At 29.4% G+C, this 17,022-nt stretch overlaps 1 protein-coding gene across 3 annotated transcripts in view; it reads left to right on the forward strand.

Moving 5' to 3' along the window:
* The window catches only part of LOC113798742 (uncharacterized), a 69,305-nt gene that overhangs the window by 51,402 nt on the left and 881 nt on the right, over positions 1–17,022 (forward strand). For 2 of the 3 annotated variants that reach the window (XM_075819662.1, XM_075819664.1), the window contains 13 exons: positions 652–767; positions 839–1,280; positions 1,345–1,629; positions 2,518–2,633; positions 3,976–4,132; positions 4,315–4,426; positions 4,644–4,825; positions 4,948–5,025; positions 13,746–13,925; positions 14,018–14,266; positions 14,353–14,428; positions 14,969–16,608; positions 16,673–16,954. In XM_075819662.1, the coding sequence (XP_075675777.1) occupies positions 652–767; positions 839–1,280; positions 1,345–1,629; positions 2,518–2,633; positions 3,976–4,132; positions 4,315–4,426; positions 4,644–4,825; positions 4,948–5,025; positions 13,746–13,925; positions 14,018–14,266; positions 14,353–14,428; positions 14,969–16,608; positions 16,673–16,954 (3,915 nt within the window). The remainder of the gene's footprint in view (positions 1–651; positions 768–838; positions 1,281–1,344; positions 1,630–2,517; positions 2,634–3,975; positions 4,133–4,314; positions 4,427–4,643; positions 4,826–4,947; positions 5,026–13,745; positions 13,926–14,017; positions 14,267–14,352; positions 14,429–14,968; positions 16,609–16,672; positions 16,955–17,022) is intronic. The other variant, XM_075819663.1, reaches the window with a different exon arrangement.

The raw sequence follows: 17,022 nt of genomic DNA on the forward strand, positions 1-17,022 counted from the left end.
CATCACTATATTTTTTCACCCAAAAAAAAAGAAACTTCAAATAAAACAAAACATTATGCGACTCGATTGATTTTTTTTCTTCTTCTTCTTACTTCATTTAAAAAACGAGGTGTACATTGTTTATGTAATGTGAACACACACACTGCCCGAGATAGACAAAGTATATTCTCTATATTTTTCAATCATGAACTGAATTTTGAATCGTTTTTTGATTGAAGTGTATACCCGAGATGTGATCACAAATTATTTTTCTATTCCTTAAAGTTTTTTCTATTCGAGTTTTTTCACATATGGAAAGTTTTTTGTTTTTGTTTGAAAAAAATAATGGCTAGATATTTCTTTTTTTTTTGTTAACAAACGATAGATAGATGGAATTGGTAGCAAAAAAAAAAATCAATATTTGGATTTCGACTAAAATCGACCTCATTCACGTTCTCTAGATTCATTATTCGATTATCTCCCTAGAGATTTTTAAAAGATTTTCAGCAAAAAAAAAAAATAATAATTTAAGATTGACTGAATGAATAGAATTCCATTTTGATTCAATTTTTTTTATTTATATTCATTATTATCTTTTCTTATTGCGAAATTTCTAATTCTTTACTATTTACTTTTTTTTGAAAAAAAATAAAACAATATTGACATTGGTAGCGCCACCACAATTTCGTGTAAAACCTCCCGATGTGATATATGTTAAAGTTGGAGAATCGGTTACATTACCATGTGAAGCATATGGTACGCCTACACCACAGATCACTTGGTATAAGGTATATTTGATTGGATTGATTGATTAAGGAATTTGGATTAATTTTTTTTATCATTCATTCATTCAAAAAAGGATAATAAACCGTTAAAAGCCAATTCAAACATTCAAATATATAATCATGAGCTTCAAATTGATAATATACAATTATCGGATATTGGTGAATATCGTTGTACTAGTCGTAATCGTGAAGGTTCAATAAATGCCATAACAAAAATTATTATTGCCGGACCAGCTGTGATTACATTACCACCGCCACGTAATACAACAAAATTACAAGGTGATCGTGTTGAATTAGTTTGTGAAGCACGTGCATTACCATCAAATGTAACATATCGTTGGTTTCATGATGGACAAGAAATTGGTCATGTTCCATGGCAAGAATCACGATTTGTAATCAAACCTGGTATGTTGGTTATAAATCCAAGTGTAGCTGAAGATTCTGGCCATTATACATGTGAAGTATCCAATGGTATTGGATCACCGGATACTGCATCTGCCTATCTAAATATTGAATGTAAGTAGAATCGAATGTTAATTGAAAAAAAAATCTTAACATGTAATTTCTTTTCTTTTAACAGTTCCAGCACGTGTATATTATTCGCCAACAATTCAATATCTACCTCTAGGATTATCCGGTATTGTACGATGTTTTATACAAGCATCACCACCATTTCAATTTGTTACATGGACCAAAGATCGACGACCATTTGATCCAAATTCAACGCCTGATGTATCGACCATTAATAATGGTTCATTATTATTCCATAAAGTTAGTCTTGAACATCAAGGCATTTATCGTTGTACACCATATAATGTTCATGGTACGGCTGAATCATCACAATCTATGGAAGTTTTAGTTAGAGGTTAGTTTTATTTTTTATGTAATATTATTCTCTTGAAATTGATTTTTTTATTTTGCTTCATTCATAATAAATATCGATTTCAAATCGAAACGATGTTATTTGATCATTTCCAAACAAGACAGTCTGTCTAGCTGACTGACTGAACAATTTATTCTTTTCTTTTTTTTTCTAAGTTAACATAAATTTCTCTATATCACATCACTTTTTTTTTGTATTTTTAATCATAATGTTCACATAGGGATAGAAATGCTATCTTTTTCAACATTTTCATTTTATGAATTTTCACTTCCAAACACCATACGAATGAATTTCCATTCGACATTCATTTTTCATTTTCATTCAATATTTTTTTTTCTCTCTCTCTCTCTCATTTCAATTGAATAGTGTAAAGGATTTTCTTCATATGCGAAAATTCTAGCTGGGTCCAAAATATAGAAAAAAATTCCATTCAATTTCCAAGCCAACCATATTTGTATTTGTTCTTTTTTTTCTTCATTCTGGATTTATATTCAGCTGTATGGTTTTTACATTTTTGTTTTCTTGATATTGAATGAAAACATGTTGAACAAATCCTTTTAGCCAACATAACATAGCACCATAACACTCTCAACATTTAAGCTTAGTATGATTATATAATCGTACCCAAACAAAAAATGTATGTGTGGATAGGATTTAGGTGAATAAACTTTGTGTGAACAAAAACATTTGAGGCAAAAATAAAAAAAAATTCTTGATGATTATATGTCGTCCGGGTAAATTGAATGAAATGACATCGTTGTTTATTTGGTTTCAAGGGGAAACGGAAATCAAAAAAATTCTTGTTTTTTTTTGTTTGTTGACCATTTTTGAAATCATTTTGTTTTGCTTTCTGTTTTTGATCAATATTAGATCCACCAGTGTTTACACGAAAACCAAAAGATCAATATGTTCGTGCCGTGAATGATGAAGTATCGATTTCATGTGATGGTACTGGTCAACCAAAACCAAATATTTATTGGCGTAAAGTAAGTAACATCAAAATTTTCATTTGAATTTATCACATGAAATGAAGAAGAACATGCACAAACAAACACAAACACAAGCAGTGGAGAATTTTGTTTGTCCGGAATTAAAAGTTTTCGAGAATCAAACTTGAAACGATATTCTATTCTCTTGAGAAACTTTCATTTCTCTCTATTTATTGATTTCATACAAAAAAATGGAAAACAATTGAAAAGAAATTGAAAATGAAATTCCTATACAGCGCCAGCAACAACAACAACAACAACAACAACATGGATCATGATTTGATTCAATTCAATTCTTGATCATTTTTTTTTGAACCGGAGACAAACAACAACAAAATTTGATTCGTAAGAGATTTAGCGGTTACATAGAATTATTTTTTCACTGAAACAGTGGCGCTCAACGGAAAAAAAATCGTCACCAATCTGACTAAATCTGATTTAAAGTTTTTTTTCCAAGTTTCTTTGCAAAAAAAAATTCGTATATTGATTTATTATGCATTACGAATATAAATTCTTACCGTAGGTGATGATGTCATTTTCATTTTCTCATTTTTTTCCTCTTTAAAATTGATAGTGGGGAATTTTTCCGAGAATTCCCGGGCAAGCAAAAAAAAACCTGAACAAAATTCTGTGCTAGTTTTGCAAAGTTTAAACAACAAACCAAATGAAAACAAAAAGTTTTAAATGTTTTCCAAGTGAAACATATTTTTTTAACAATGAAAAAAAAATTGTACAAAACAACCCGTTGATGAATTGTTGTTGTTGTTCTTTTTCTTAATGTTCCAAAAAAATACGGTTCAATTCACACGATTCCTACATTCTACGACATACGACGACAATGATGATAATGATAAGCAAGCGAGCCGGCATTTGTTTTTAACTGTGTTTATTGTCAAATGTTTAATGCTTCAATGCTTAGATTGTATTGAGATTAGATGTGCTGTGCTTATCCAATGTTGCTTTAAATCGATTTAATGGGATATAAAACTAAACAAAACAAAAGACCATCGTAACCAAGAACCGAAAAAAAAACAAATGTCCACACTGTTTTGAAAGATTCTTATAATAATAAATTAATATGGTGATGACGAATATATTTTTGGTTCAATGAATTTGAAACTATTTCTTTATACGACGAAAAAAATATGTCCAAAGTAATAAAAATGAAAAAAATAAGAAAAGAAAAAGTTGACAACAACTTGTCGCTTTGATTTCAATCATCATTTTTTTAAATGTTCAATTCATTTCATTTCAAATTGCTTGTCGTTATTTTTGTCATTTATTTTTTTGGATTTTAATTTTTGTTGTTGTTGTCGTTGTTTTTCATAATGATTTATAGGCTGATGGTACAAAATTATCACCACGTGAACGTACAACAATTCGTTCGGGTAATATAACGATAAAATTATTGAAAAAAGAAGATCATGGCCAATATGAATGTGTATTGGAAAATGAAATAGCAGCCATTATTGCTCCTACACTTCTTATTATCAATAGTAAGTTTGAATTTCATTTTCTTTGTCGATTTATTGACAGAATCATTTTTGACTCAATCAAAAAAATAAAATTTTATTTTGACAAGCAAATCTTATCGATGATTCTGATGATGAAAATATATTTTTTCTCTTTTTTTTATCAAACCATTCATCCATTCATTCATTCATTTTGAATATGATAGATACAACACCACATACGCCAACAAATGTTTCAGTAAATACAAGTTATTTTGCTGCCACAATACGATGGGAACCAAATTATAATGGCGGCTATGAACAAACATTTCATCTTAGGTATTTATTTTTCTTGTTCTTTTTTAAAATTCTGATTGTTTGTCTGCAACATTTTTTTGATTTTGATTTTCATTGAAATATTTTTTTGTTTTCTCATTGCATTTATTTGTTTTTGTGTTATGAATTATCATTTGATCGGCTTCTTTTTTTTCTGATTTTCTTTGTGTGTTGATGTGAATGCCGCATCATTCATTCATTCATATAAACATCATCATAGCTATCGTATTTCGGATCAAGGCGATGCCGAATGGAAAACGATACGTGTACCACCACCAGAGACCACCAACACATTTACTTTATATAATCTTCAATCAGATAATGAATATGAATTTCAAGTTTATGCAACAAATCGTCTTGGAGCTGGACAGCCATCACCAATTATTCGTGCATCTACTAAACGTATGTATCATAATCATTATTATTATTATTATCAAACCTAAATAAATCTTTATTGACATTTCGATGATTCTAATCATTGTTTTCACTTTATTCATTCTTGAATTATCAAAAACAAAATTTAGCTTGGAGTTTTGGCGAAAAAATCTATCCAACCGATGCATCCGGAGCAACATATATACCGACCGTCCAAAAGCCTTCAGGTAAATCTGAAAATCAAATTTATCTTGATTTTTTTTTGCAATGACAATTCAATGTTGAATGTGAAAATAACCTGAAAAAAATACTAGAAGAAAAAAAAATATTTCCATTTTTTGATGAAATCTTGACAAACTTATTGAGAAATTGGAAAAAAAATTGATGTTTTCTTGAAAATAAAATTATAAATAGGGTCACATACATTCATCATAATCATAATCATCAATGAAATCATTTTATTTTTCGGTCAATGATTTTCACGTTTTTCCATTATCGATCGACCAACAACCAGGAACAAATAAACAAGTGTGACAACCAAATGAAAATAATTTAAAATTCCATTTTTTTTTCTTTCTTTCTAAATTTGGTCAAAAAAATAAAAAAATGGTGAAAATTCTCTTTCACACTCACTCACTCTCTACCCGGGAATTTCTATCAACAATTTTAATGTTAACCCAAAGAATGTTTTCAAGGCAAAATATAAAAAAAAGTCACCATCATCGATAGATGGGTGGATTGTCATTAAAAAAAAAACAAAATACAGTGAACAAACTCAAACTCAAACTGAATCGACCGAACGAAGAAAGAATTTTAATTTAAAAAAATCGTTTCTTCGTTTGATATTCTATGGAATCTTTTCTTCACATGTTTATATATATAAAAAAGTTTTCACTTTGTTAATAATTTTATTTATTGAAATTTATTGAACTTGTTTAAAAGATGATTGAGAGGACATAACATCAGTCCTCACCCAATGCATAAACATTATGGAAATGTTCATTGGTTTTTATACTAAAATATCAGGTTAATTAATGAATCTAATCAAAAGACTAATGAATCTAATCAAAAGACTAATGAATCTAATCAAAGGATTAATGAATTCAATCAATGGATTAATTAGAACACAAATAATTAACCTTTGATTTGTTTAAAATATTTTCATCTGTTACATGCCCCCCCTTTAGATTGTTCCTACGTAGCGGGTGATGCACAGACAAAGAAGTAATTATCGTTTAAATTTTTCCAAATATCGGTTGTCAATTAAGCGTTTGTAAATTCCAATCCGATGGTTTTGTGAATCGGTCCAGTTTAAGCTCTCATTGATTATGTCAGATATTTGGGATCCATTGTTGCAGCTATTTCCTATCAAAATTTTATCGAATTCATTTTGAATCTCATTGTTGTTTACAAAGGCCATGTTGCTTTCACCTGGTTGATCGTAACCCGCATACTTTGATTCATAACATGGACTCTCAGCCTTCTTTTGTTCCAAATTTTCGATAAAGTTTTCAGCTTTTATTGGTGGCTTAATTTCACAATGATCAATACGTGAATTCTCGTGACCATCATTATTTGCCCTTTCTTCCTCCTCTTGAATTGATTTTACGGAGGCCAGTTTTGTATCGTTAATTTCTTGACCATTTTCAACTACCGGAACTTTGTGGTTTAGTTGATCAATAGAATGATTTCCATCATTGGTAGCGGTAGTTGTTATATCTTCTTGTTTATTGATTTTTCCTTGCAATAATTTCTTTTCAATTGATTTCTTTTTTGATCTTTTTAATTTGACCATTTGAACTGGTGTCAATTCATTTTCTCCTGGCATCATCATAATTTGAAATGCCAGTAGTTCGTCTCTTCCCAATAGAATAGGAATTTTATCATTGATAAGTTGAAACATTACATTTTTTTCAATATTGCCAATTTTCAATTTTGTCATGCACGCTTTTTGTAATTTGAAATTATGATTTGGAACTTTGATTTCAACTTCATTATTGAAATCGATTAATTTTAAATTTTCACATGTTTTTGTTGACATTACGTTTACATTCGCCCCTGGATCAAGTTGTATTGTGACCAATTGTTCATTTAATTCTGCATCAATTAAAATTGGCGGTACTGATTTTTGTTCATCTTTTCTGTTTGAAAAATTAGTTTCTTTTTCATTTGATTTTTCTTCATCCGATTTTTCAGATATTTTCTTCTTTTTCTTGTTCTTCCTTTTGGATTTTTTTACTTGTTTTTTGTTTGAATCGATCGAGAAGACTTCTTTTGGCGTTGTTTGATTTTCATTATTTTGTGTTGAATTTTCTTGATCATTTTGTGGTGAATATAGACTTTCACAATTGTAATAATCATCTTCTTGATCATCTAGATCATACAAATTATTAGTTTCTAAATAATTTGCAGATTTTGGTTTTTCTTTTGAAAATTGATTGTTATGAGGCATTCGTCCTCTTTTTTCATTATTGGTTGGTCCATGATTAGCTTGTGATCTCCAGTTTTGTGGAGTTTTGTGTTCAATATTTTGACAAAAACGGAATGAGTGGCCCGGTTGGTAGCAACCACTGCATACGTTTGCTTCTTTGCATATTTGATTTTTTTCTGTGTATGATAAGACACGTTTGCAATCTTTAGTCATATGGGTGTCATTACCACAAAAAATGCACAAAATTTGATTTCTTTTTAATGGATTAATTGTTGATTTTGAAAATGTTTTGTTGTTGATCAAAAAAGGATCTGAATTATCTTGTAATTTGTCCACAACGTATTCAAGATATTTAATTATTTGTTCAATATCGTCGTTATTTGACCGTTCCTCCAAAATAGCAAGTCTAATTGGAGAAATTTTCCCTTTTATTTGTTTTGTTAATATTGTTACTGTGAAATTGTCAGCTTCTGCTCTTTTGAGACTTAAATAAGCACTTCGTGCTGAAGTTGTGATGCGAAGATAACCTTCCAAATCGTGGTCACTGGTCGGCGGTTGAAGTTCCGCAAATTCTTTTAGCACATTGTTTTTGACAGCAAATTTTGAATTAAATCGTCTTAATAACGTTTGTTTAGCTTCTTCATAGTCATCATCGGTTGAATAACCATCCAACCATTTTCTTGTTATTGGATCCAATTTGGATTTTAAAATTTGTAGCTTAGTTGCATTATCCAAATCGGTTTTATCAACATTATTGCAAAAAGGTTGATAAAAATCATCGAAATTTCGAAATTTGCCATCAAATTTGTTTATGAATTGAACTCTACTTGCTTTGAATGGAATACGGTTTCCAATGTTTTGATTTTTGTTATTTTCAAACTGTTGAAATGCCATTTGAGAGCGTGAATTTATTGGCATATTTTGATTAAAATTTTGATAATTTTGAAAAATGTTTTCGTGATTAAAATTTTGAAATGGTTGATTTCTTTGAAAATTGTTAATATTTGAAACTGATTGTGAGCGCTGTACTGGATCAATAAAGCGTTCATCAAAAAATGTAGACGAATTTGGTTTCTTTGAATCATCATTTTTCTTTTTATCTTCAGAAAGCTCTGGGTTACGGAAACCCTCATTTTGTATCAATGATACTTGTTCTTGCAAATAATTTAAAATTTCAACGTTTTCTGTTGTTTTGAATTTTATTGATTCACAATCAAAATTTTCAGAATGTTTTTCTGAAAAAGCTCTTACATCTTTTTCGTATAATTCGATACGGAGTAATAGTTGTCCAAAATCAAAAACGAATTGAATTGGAGAAATTACTTGATCTTGATATTCGTGATAAATTGTTTTTAACATTTGTTCTAGAGCTTCTTTGCCCTTTTTTAGTTGAATGAATTGTTGTTTTGGAATATTAAAATCTTTCTCCATTTTTCGGGTTAAAAAATTTTTGATTTTCTTGACAAAAATTTTGACTTTGTTTTGAAGAAATTTGTTTGATTTGATTTGAAAATTGAGTTGATTTTTTTTTAATTTGAAGAGATTATTTGAAATTTGATTCGATTTGATTCTTGGGGATTACCCACGGGTTGACGGCTGTTGGCTTATAAAAAAGTTTTCACTTTGTTAATAATTTTATTTATTGAAATTTATTGAACTTGTTTAAAAGATGATTGAGAGGACATAACATCAGTCCTCACCCAATGCATAAACATTATGGAAATGTTCATTGGTTTTTATACTAAAATATCAGGTTAATTAATGAATCTAATCAAAAGACTAATGAATCTAATCAAAAGACTAATGAATCTAATCAAAGGATTAATGAATTCAATCAATGGATTAATTAGAACACAAATAATTAACCTTTGATTTGTTTAAAATATTTTCATCTGTTACATATATATAGTAATAATAATAATAATTTCGTTCTGTTCGGTTCGGTTATTTTTTTTCTTGCTATATTTTGGTCGGGTAAATTCGTTTCATTTTTTTTCTCGGCTAGCGTTGGGTGTCTAGATGTTTGTTTTTTTTGGGCCGATGCCGTTGTGCGTGTGTTTTTTATATTTTTGCAAAGAAAAAGAAAATAAGATGCAGAAAATATTTTCAATGGAAACAAAAAACTTTTCATGAAGCTCTGATGCTCTGCATCTTTTTCCCCCACTCTTTTCTCGATAATATTTGCAGAATTGATTGGCAAAACACAAAACACAAAAACAAAAAATTCAATTTGAGAAATTTTCTTTGAAATTCTTGCAGGCAAAGTTTTTCACAAACTTACCAAAGAAAAATTATCTACTACCTAATTTATTTTATTTTGAATAAATTACCAGCAACCATGATGATGAAGTCATCTTTGTTTATTACCAAAAATACATTTCAATGATTACGGTAAATATTTATTATTATTCTTTTCAACTATAACCGATCGAAATTCGTTCGTTGACCGCGGTGTGAATTTAATTTTCACTTGTTTTTCCGTTTTTTTTTTTGTTTGTGCAAACACATAAGATGTGATTGTGTGTGTACAATTTTTACGGTGGAGAGAAAGAAAAAAAGAAAATCTATTACCAACATTCATAAAATTATGTGTAGTAAATATTGAGAAAAAAAAATCAACAAAATCCATACAAACTGTATGTATATTCGATATAATCAATCATTTTTTTCCAGTACGAAAAACGAAAAAACCACCAAACAAACAAAAAAATATCTAAATGTGTTTGTGCCAGGAAAGCCAGCCAGCCAGGATAGCTTTTTCCTTAGAATTTTCATTTTTCTCAGTCAAACTTTATATTCACTTTCTCTCTCTCTCTCTCTCTCTCTCTCTCTCTCTCTCTCTCTCTCTCTCTCTCTCTCTCTCTCTCTCTCTCTCTCTCTCTCTCTCTCTCTCTCTCTCTCTCTCTCTCTCTCTCTCTCTCTCTCTCTCTCTCTCTCAATCACACCAACATCAACCAACATCAACCAACCACCAAACATCATCATTGAGAATAAATTGTTGTCTTGTCCTTGTATATTTTATGGAGGGTTGTTTTTTTTTGAAATGAAAAAAACGAACGAACGAACGAAACATTAATTTCATTATATTGAAATTGAATTCGTTGAATCGGGTATCTTACTATATCTTTATTTATTAGCTAAAATAGTTTACAAAAAAACGAAACGATTGAATGAAAAAAAAATAGAAACGGAATAGCTATTTCCTATTTTGGTTTTGGTTTTGGTTTTGGTTTTGGTTGTTATTATTTGCCGTCGCCGTTTTCATTCAGATTCCAAAATGGCATATTCATGTTCAATGTTGTTATTATTTTTTCGATAGAATTTTTCTTTTTTTTTCGTTTGTTAACCCAGTTGTTGTTTCACCCATTTCATTCATTCATTGATTCATTCATCATTTCTCATTTGGAATTTTGTTTTGCATAAATTTTTTTTCCATAATAGGGGTTTCACACTAGCAGCAATGTGAATGAAATATTTCAAATGCAATATTTCAGTCCATAAGGCTGAAATGTAGTGAAATATTGCATTTGAAATATTTCATTCACATTGCTGCTAGTGTGAAACCCCTATAATTTTTATTTTTTTTTTTTGACACGACCGACCATTTTTGTTGTTGTTATTATTTGATTATTACACCCGGGGTAAATATTCTATATTTTTTTTTCTGTTGTTGATTCAATTATTCTGTACGATAAATGTTTGAAAATGAAAATGAATTTCGTATTTTTTTTTTTTTTTTTTGTTGCATTGGAATTTTGATTCGATTTTTTTTCGTTGTTGTTCGAAGGGTTGCTTGCACTAAAGTTCACCATTATATCGAGAAAAAAAAACTGAATTCTGTATCAAATTCTTTATCTGTGTGTCTTCGTCGTCGTTGTTGATGATGGAAGAAAAAACATCCATAACAAACAAACAAAATGATCTTTGAAAGAAACATAGAGTGTGATCGAAGAAAATAAAATTTGATGAAGACAAATCATCATTCATCATCAATCGCGAATACGCGATAGAAAGAGAGAATAGAGGAATAGTGAAAAAAGTCAAACTTGTTCAATAGAATAATGATGACAAATTTATTTTGTTATTCAACAAAAAAAAATCACTGTTTTTGAAGGGACAAATATCGGGTTTTGTTTTGTTTTGTTTTTTCGATTCCTGTTTTGTTTGCTATGTTGATATATTATTCTATGTTATGTGTCACACAAGTGTTTTAGAGATTTTTTTCCGGGAAATTTTTTTTTTTTGCTGTACCCAAATGTTCAATATGGATTTTTTTTTTTTTTTTGGTTCTGTTTTGTTGACAATAATAATGATTATGATGAATGTTGAATAAAAAATAAAATCGAGGCTGGTAAAATTTAAAATCCATTTCCCCCCCCCCCGAACACAAAACACAACGAAAAATATGAAATTTGAAATGAAAAGATTGTGAACAAGCAGAAAAAAAAATTTATTATTATTAAATTGAAATTGGAATTCAATTCAATTCTTCTTAATTTTGTTGCCGAAATGAAATGAAATTCTTTTCATTTCATTTCTGATGATGACAAAATGTTTTTTTTTTTTGTTCGATTCTTCGGATGATCATGATCATTAATTATCATTTGAATTTGTCGTCGAACAACGATTTTTTTTTCTCATTCATTCATACCATTCTAAACCGGTCCGATGATAAATAATAAGCTCTTTTTCTTTTCTCTGCAATAGCAGAAAATTCTTTGAAAAAAAATTCCACCCACTCCCGCTCATTTATCGATGTAATTCCAATTTTTTTCCATCAGTATTGCCAAATAGAGGAAAAGAAAAACATTTTGGCTTATTTTGGAACAAAAACCCACACACACACACACACACATACACGTGAGAGAGACAAGTTTTTATATTCATTGAGAATTCTTGGAATTTTTTGTTTTGTTTCTCATCTTGAAATCAATTGAGAATTGTAGATTATTTGATCAACTATCTCACACTAAATCAATAAGATCGATGTACCAAAAAAAAAAAAAAAAAAAGAAAAAAGTTGTAAGAAAAAATCAGATTGACTTGGTTTCATTTTGTTTTTCATTCATTCATTCAATGCATTCCACTTGACATCGTTTTTTCTTCTTTGAAATCATTCATTTCGTCAACTTTTTTTTTTTTAAACGAAATTCTTTCGAAAAAAAGTTGTTCCAGATAAACAAACAAACAAATGAAACAGATAATTTATTCACACTTTTCATACGTATTTTTCCTATTGAATTGAAATGATTTTTTGTTCGTTTTCAAAATTTTCTTGATCAAAACAGAAATATTTGTTCGTTTTATCAATACGATTCATTCGACTTGAAATCATCATCATCATTTCAATAATAATAATAATAATAATGATGATGATTGTATGTTTTGCAACAACTATTTTGCAATTGCAAATAATAACCGACAATATAATCCGATTACCCAAAATCATCACAATATTTGAGATCTATTTCATTTCATATATTGTGTGTGTGGATTAACTTTGGAAAAACAAAAACAAAAAAAACAAAAAATGATGTTTGAACTTTCTTACTTACTTAAATTGTTCATATGTTATCCTTTTGTCAATTCTGTCCACGATGATAATAATAATAATAATGATGAGGATACAGGTTTCCAATCATGTTTTTCATCGTGTAGCATATTTACGATAAATAAATAAATGGGAAAAAAACTTTTTTCCCCCGAATGACGAATGCTAATCATCATCATCATAATAATCATAATAATGATGATGTTGAATGAAAACGATTTTGACTTTTGTTGAAAAAAAAAGTTTTGCAATGGCAAGAATTTTCAACAAACTTTTTTTTTTTTTGTTCCATTTGCATTACCGTATTTGGCAATTTAAACAGTTTCTAGTTTTTTTTTCATTATTCTTATTTTGATTTTGACAAAACAAACGCATAATTAATTAATTGGAAAATAATAATAATAAGTTTTTAAAACTTTATCGATTTCAATGAATTAATGGATGACACACACACACACACAACAGAATAATAATGGCTTGATGAATGAATAGAGTAAAGTAATGCAAAGCAGCTCTCCCCCCACAACAACAACAACAAAAACATAATGAATTTTTTTCAAATTCATTTCATTATTTCCTTTTTTTCAAATTCATATTCACATTTGAAATTGAATTTGAATAATTTATATTATTCTGTTGTGTAACAACAATAATAACCAATAATGTATGATTCGATATTCTGAACTTTTTTTTCAGCTATCCGAATTCTCATTTCTTTTCGACAATTCCAACCTTTCTTCCATCCAAATTCTTACGAATTTTAAATTGCAAAATGTTCAATATTTTACCCTTTGCTTTTGTTACACATTTCAATCATAATGTTAATGATATCCAAAAAAAAGAATAATGATTATTATTATTATTATTATTAATAGAATCTATGATTTAAATTAATCAATTTTGAAATTCATATTCTTTTCTTCTCTTATTAAATTTCTAAATGTACAACAAAAAAAAAAATATAGGACCAAAACCGGATGCACCAAGAAATCTAACATTTCAACGTATGGCACAAGGATGGGTATTATCATGGCATCCGCCATTAAATATAACCGTTGCTGTTGCCTATTATCGTGTTGAATATCGTCGTGATGATGATCAATGGTTATATACAGATCCAATTCCTTATGATACTGCATATCTTTGTAAGTTGTTTTCATCATCATTACTTTTTTTTCACACATTTTAAACTTTTGTATTGTTGTTTTGTTGTTGTGGATTGTATTATTATTATTAGTCGAAAAGCTTGAATCAAATAGCCATTATATATTCCGTGTTTGGGCCTATTCAATACTTGGTGTGGGTGAAGTAAGCCCAATGATTGAAATAAATATTGAAGATTATGATCATAATGATTCACAGCTACATTTTCGTGCAATGATTGCAAGTATAATCGGTGGTTTTATATTCTTTTCAATGTCCATTGTATTAATATTATGTTTGGTTAAAGTTTGTAATAAAAAGAAACGAAGAAAAATTGAAAAATGTATGTATTATATAATCATTCATTCATTCATTCATTTATCATATGGTTTTATTCTTCATCTTATTCAAACTTAAATTAATTTACAGCTTATGTTATGGTTACATGTCCAGTAAATGGTAATGCATGTTTTGCTGATAATTCAATGATGTCTTCCAAACAACAGTAAGTGTTTGCGTTTTTTTTTCTCATTCACTGATTTCACATTTTGCATTTCATTGTAATTATTCACTATTTCTTTTCTTTTTTTTCTCTAACTCTATCTTAATCTCTTTTTAAAAAAATTTCATTAAAAATTCAAAAGATTCGAAATGTTTGATCCAAATTCACAAGGTACACTTTTTTGTGTGTTTACTGTTGATCATCATAATAATAATAATCTTTTTCTTTCTTTTGCTTTTCTAATATCATCTTCATTAACAAATGCTTTCCATTTCAATAGCTACATCTGATTTTATGATTAATCTATCTATGCCTGTCGATTCACTCGGTAAGCTTTTTTTTTCCTGCTCTATTCTGTTCACTTGTGTTTTCCTTTTTCAGTCTTGTTTATTTTTTTTGCATGATTTCCTTTGAATGTCGAACCACAATATATTTGCATTATATAGAAAACCGCTGTTGTTTTTTTTGTTTTTGTTTTTGTTTTTTGATTATTTTTTGTTCACAACAATCCTATTTTGCTTGCACAATCACTTATTATCATAGTAATAGTAATAATTATAATGGAAACATATTGATCAATTATTTGAATCGTTTAAATATATGGCCAACATCATTATCATCAAATAAATCAAAACAAAATTGTAGATATATCTCGTGTAGCGACAGCATCCTTAGACAACAGTACTACAACGACAAATACTACAGGGACTACTGGCAGCGATCAGCCATTAATTCCAACAATGCATCAACAGCAATTATCAATAAACAACAGCAGCAACAACAACAACAACAACAATCACGAACATTCGATGGTTGTTGCACCGGTAATACCACCATTACCGACGAGTATGATGCACATGTCCAATCATCACAACAACAACAATCATGTCCCCATACCAACATGGCCAAATGTTTTAATACACAACAACAACAACAATCGTTATCCATCAATGGCTGGGATCATTCCAATGGCACAACCAAATCATCATTCAACTATGATACGATCACCAAACAACCACATACACAATCACCATCATCATTATCATATCGAACCCGGATCATTAACAGCAACCCCATCACCAACATTAACATCCCATACAGCAACAAGTTCAACGACAACAGCAATGATGATGATACCAACATCAACAATCATGAACGACAACAATATTGGCCAATCAATCGATCAAACACAAACAACAACAACAACAACAGCGATGGCCGTAACACATTCATCTCCACGTGTGATGACAACGGCCATCACCAATGTTACCCCACATCGATTAAACAACCATATCATCAACACTTCCAACAACAACAACAATGGCCATCATCATATGCATTATGTAAATCAACATTACAATCACGATCATTATCCGTCCCAAGACGACGAAATCCTATGATGAATATGGAACAAGTATCAATGATGATGATGATGGATGATCAACAACAACAACAACAACCATCAGTTATAAATGACAATCAACAAAATGATCGTCCAACATCATCATCATTATTTCAGCAACAACAACAATATCCACCATCAATACGAGGTTCATTTCGTAGTGATGGCAGTGGTCAAAGTCAAACATGTCGACCATTTTCACAACAATCATTTCATACAAATATTGATAATCATAATATGACAATGTTTAATTCGGATTATTTATTTAAACCTGTTCATCATAATCGTCATCATTCTGATTCGATATCGATGACAAGTAATAGTATTGTTGGTAGTCACCAACAACAACAACAACAACATCATCACCATCATCATCATTATTATCATCCATATAATCCACATCATCATTATCATCATCAGCGGCAACAGCCTATCAATACTATTTATCAACCAGGCGATGATGGTTTTCATGATCATCCTCATCAAGCATTCGATGAAATATTTATCAATAAAGATAATGAAACTATTACACAATCAATTAATCTTGAACATTTGAAAGAATTACCGGCATTGAAACCAATTTATAATTATCCAAATAATCATCATCAATCTTTTCATCGTTCAACTTTATCAGAAAATAATAATTTATTACGAGCAACTGTTCCAATAATGCAACGAAATTGGATTCCATCAAGACGACCAAAATTGGAACCAGTACCTGAAGCTATTTATGATTATGGTTCAACAACCAAACAACAACAACCACATCCACCACTTCAATGTAAGTTTCTGAAATTTTGATTCTCAAAAACATTCTTATGATACATTCTCATTGTTCCCAACAGTACCACCAAGATCACCTCGAACAATAACAAAATATCAAAGTCCATATCAAAATCTACCGATTCCACGACATTTACTTACCGAAACACTTGGACCAAAACCAATAAAGAATAAAAAATTAAATAGTGAAAATAGTAGTACATTATCATCATCATCATCATCATCGGATGGACAAAAAACTGGTTATACTCGAGATAAATTGCTTGGTGCAGTAGAAAAAGTTCGTAGTGGACAATATCTATTATCAATCAATCGTGATTCTCCTTATCGACATTCATTTGAAGGTTTGAATTATTCGTGTTATCATTGTTTTTTCTTGCAAATTTAACTTTTTTCATTCTTTTTTCCAATC

This window comes from Dermatophagoides pteronyssinus, unplaced genomic scaffold (assembly GCF_027571235.1).
Source record: "Dermatophagoides pteronyssinus isolate colony J.1.1.1.1 unplaced genomic scaffold, Derpt_VIB-CSIC_2022.12 sq0004, whole genome shotgun sequence".
Lineage (NCBI taxonomy): Eukaryota > Metazoa > Arthropoda > Arachnida > Sarcoptiformes > Pyroglyphidae > Dermatophagoides > Dermatophagoides pteronyssinus.